This window comes from Monoraphidium neglectum, assembly GCF_000611645.1.
Source record: "Monoraphidium neglectum strain SAG 48.87 unplaced genomic scaffold scaffold04654, whole genome shotgun sequence".
NCBI lineage: Eukaryota > Viridiplantae > Chlorophyta > Chlorophyceae > Sphaeropleales > Selenastraceae > Monoraphidium > Monoraphidium neglectum.
Window position 1 is genome coordinate 1,629 of NW_014008975.1, and position 3,010 is coordinate 4,638.

At 69.7% G+C, this 3,010-nt stretch overlaps 1 protein-coding gene across 1 annotated transcript; it reads right to left on the bottom strand.

Moving 5' to 3' along the window:
- Positions 1-438: 438 nt before the first annotated feature.
- On the bottom strand, positions 439-2,864 carry MNEG_14652 (serine protease inhibitor dipetalogastin precursor, putative; the record flags this gene model as incomplete). Its single annotated transcript, XM_014036876.1, has 5 exons — positions 439-668; positions 913-1,142; positions 1,434-1,482; positions 1,751-2,167; positions 2,426-2,864. The coding sequence occupies 5 exons, from the start codon at positions 2,862-2,864 to the stop codon at positions 439-441; spliced, it is 1,365 nt and encodes a 454-aa protein (XP_013892330.1).
- Positions 2,865-3,010: the final 146 nt, after the last annotated feature.

Consider the following 3,010-nt stretch of genomic DNA (forward strand, 5'->3'; position numbering starts at 1 on the left):
GTTGCGGGGGTTAGTGAGTTGCGGGGGTTGGTCGGATGACAGGCCATGGGTGCGTGGGCGCTGGGGCATCCTGGCGCGCCTGTTATGTGGGTTGGTGGTGCCAGGGGCCGCCGCTGGCACTGCGCAGCGCGGCAGCCTACAGCAGCGGCAGCACATTCAAGGGCTACAAGTGATCTTGGAACACGGGTAGGAAGTAAGGGGACGGCGCGGCCGCCCTGCTATCCTAGGTGACAGGCGGCAACCAACCCGCGTGCTGCGAATCCAAGCAAAACGGCAGAGCTGGGCAAGCACGGTGCCGGGGCCAAAACGCGGAAGAGCAGTCCAGCCGCACGGCGTGGCGCACGCAAATCGCAAGACGCGGAGACACGCAGGCATGCCCCCCTTGGTTGGCTGACGCTGCGTGCGCCGCCGGCGCCATGGCCGCGACCATCACAGCGGTCAGTACGACCCAAAGTGTGGGTCGACCCGCACCGCCCGCACCACCGCGGGCGCGGCCGCGCAGGGGCCGCCCGCGACGATCGCCGACTTCGGGTCGCAGCGCGCCCAGCAGCGGCTGAGTTCCCGGCGGCCGGGGGCGGACAGCACGCAGACGGGGTCCCACGGCTGCTTGTGGCAGTCGCGAGGGCACGCGCCCAGCTCGCAGCCGACGCCGGCGTCGATCGCGGCCACTGGGAAAGTGGGGGATGTGGGTGGGGTTGGGGGTTGGAGGGGCGGAGGGGGGATGTTGAGGTGGGGGAATGCACGCGCAGGGAAGCAAGGTGTCAGTGGGGCAACACAGAGTGTATCAGGAGGCCAAATGCAGCAAGAAAAATCATGCAATTAAACGCAATTGCGGGACCCCAAGCCCGCCCTGTCTGCAAACATGCTCAGATTCAAAGGTGTGACACCGCTGCGGGGCGCGCCGCGACTCACAGCTGCCCGCGCACGCCTTGGCCTTGCAATTTGCCGCCCCGCGGCACCGCGCCAGGCACTCGTTGGCAAACGTCCGGCCCTCGCAGCAGACGGGCGCGCGCGCCTTGGCCAGGCACGCGGCGCCGCAGGAGTCCATGTGGCAGCTGCCCTCCAGAACGACGTCCGCTGTCGCGCTGAGGCCGTTGCACTTGAGGAAGCAGCAGTTTGCATAGGTGCGGGGCCCAAACTCCCTGGGGGCAGCAGGGGCAAGGGGGGAGGGGAGGGGAAGAGGGGTGGATGTGTTGGCGGCAGGTGGGAGGAGGGGCAGGGGCTGCCAGCGCATCCGCTGTGGTGGATGCAGGGTGCACCGCGGGGGCCGCCGACGCGGCAGTGGAGGCGACGCTGCAACGTGGGTGCATGCATGAAGTGCCCTTTGAAATGGAGGGCGACAAAACTCAGCGGTCTCGCATGCCAGGGGCACGAGGCGCCAGCAGGCGCTGCCAGGGGTAAGTGCCCCTGCCCATGCGCGCGGGGGCGCGCACTTGCTGGTGGCACAGTAGGGGTTGAGGGTCGTGGGGCACGCCTTGCAGACTGCGGGCGCCGGGTTGAAAAGGGGTTGGATCGAGCGGCGGCCCAACGAGTGCAGATCTTGCAAGTGCACGCATGCTGTTGCAACGGCACCTGCAGGCGACCCGCTTCAACTTCCGCGACAACTTATTTTTATTATATTAAATTGAATAATATCCTGATGCCGTCCCACGTTGGCGACGCTTGGAGCAAGCCCTGCGCTCTGCCTGCCAACTCCCAACCGACGTCGCCAGGCACGCAGTAGTGCTTGTGTGGCCCCGCCCCAGCTCACCGTCAGTGCAGCGCCCGGGATAGGCTTGGGTCGCGTTCTTGCAGCGCCCCACGCACGCGTTCGAATACGTCTTCCCATCCGTCCCGCAAATCGGCGCCAGCTCGCGCGTGCACCTGCACAGCCCCGCCGGCGGCGCGGGCTCCCCGGCCGCGGCCGGCTCCGCGCCCGCGGCGTACGGCGCGGTGATGTTCCCGACCGCGGCGGGCCGCGGCGAGCGCCTGCGGCGCCTGGGCGCCGCCGGCGAGGCGGCTGGGGACAGAGGGGCTGTTGCAGAGAAGTCGGGGCCCGTGCCGCCGGCGCAAACGCCCTCGGACGCCACCTTGACGCCCGCGCACTTGGCTGCGCACTCGTTGCCCCACGTGTTGCCATCCTTCCCACACACGGGGGCGAAGATGAGGGGGCAGGTGCACTCCGGGCCTGAGGGTCAGACCGCCGCGTTGACCAGGAAGCCGCCAGGTGCAGGAGAGCGGGGCAGCGGGGCAGGTCATACCTTTTCTTAGGCTGTGTCGGGTCATCCATGTTCGGGGACGAAACCTGGCACGGCCGTCAGCGCACCAGCTGGGGAGCAAGACACGCATCTGGCTGAGCAAATCAGCAGCTGCAAAAGCGCACGGCAGGATGCTTCACAGCCAGCCCCTGCCCAAAACATGGGCGGGGCGGCCCCAGCCCGCGCACCTTGGCACTGGCCCTCCGAAGCAACAGTCGTGCCGGCGCACTGCGCCAGGCAGTCGTTGTTATACGTCTGCCCGTCCTTGCCGCACACGCGCCGGAAGACGCGCGGGCACGCGCACTCGACCGGCGCGGCCGGCGACGGCGACGCGGCGGTCGACGCAGCGGGCGACGCAGCGGGCGACGCGGCCGGCAACGCGGCGGGGGAGGCGGCGGGCGCGGCGGCGGGCGCTGGTGTGGGCGTAGGCGCAGGCGCAGGCGCGGCCGCTGGCGCCGGGACGGGCGACGGCACCGGGGCGGGCGCGGGGCACGGGCCCGGCTGGGAGCTCTGCACGCCCCGGCAGCGCGCGAGGCACGCGCTTTCAAACTGCTGCAGCTTTCCGTCGTCGCCGGCGCCGCAGACGGGGCCGCCGGCAGCAGCGGGGCAGATGCACGTGCTGGGCATCACCGACGCCACTGCATGGAACAGGGCGCGCACACAGATGACAGCGAGGAGAGGTCGGTTGAGGGGAGCAGGGGGTTGAGGGGGAACCAGGCCCCGCCACGGCAGCAAACTTGCTCACTCTGCGGCCATAGCTCTGCAGCCGACCC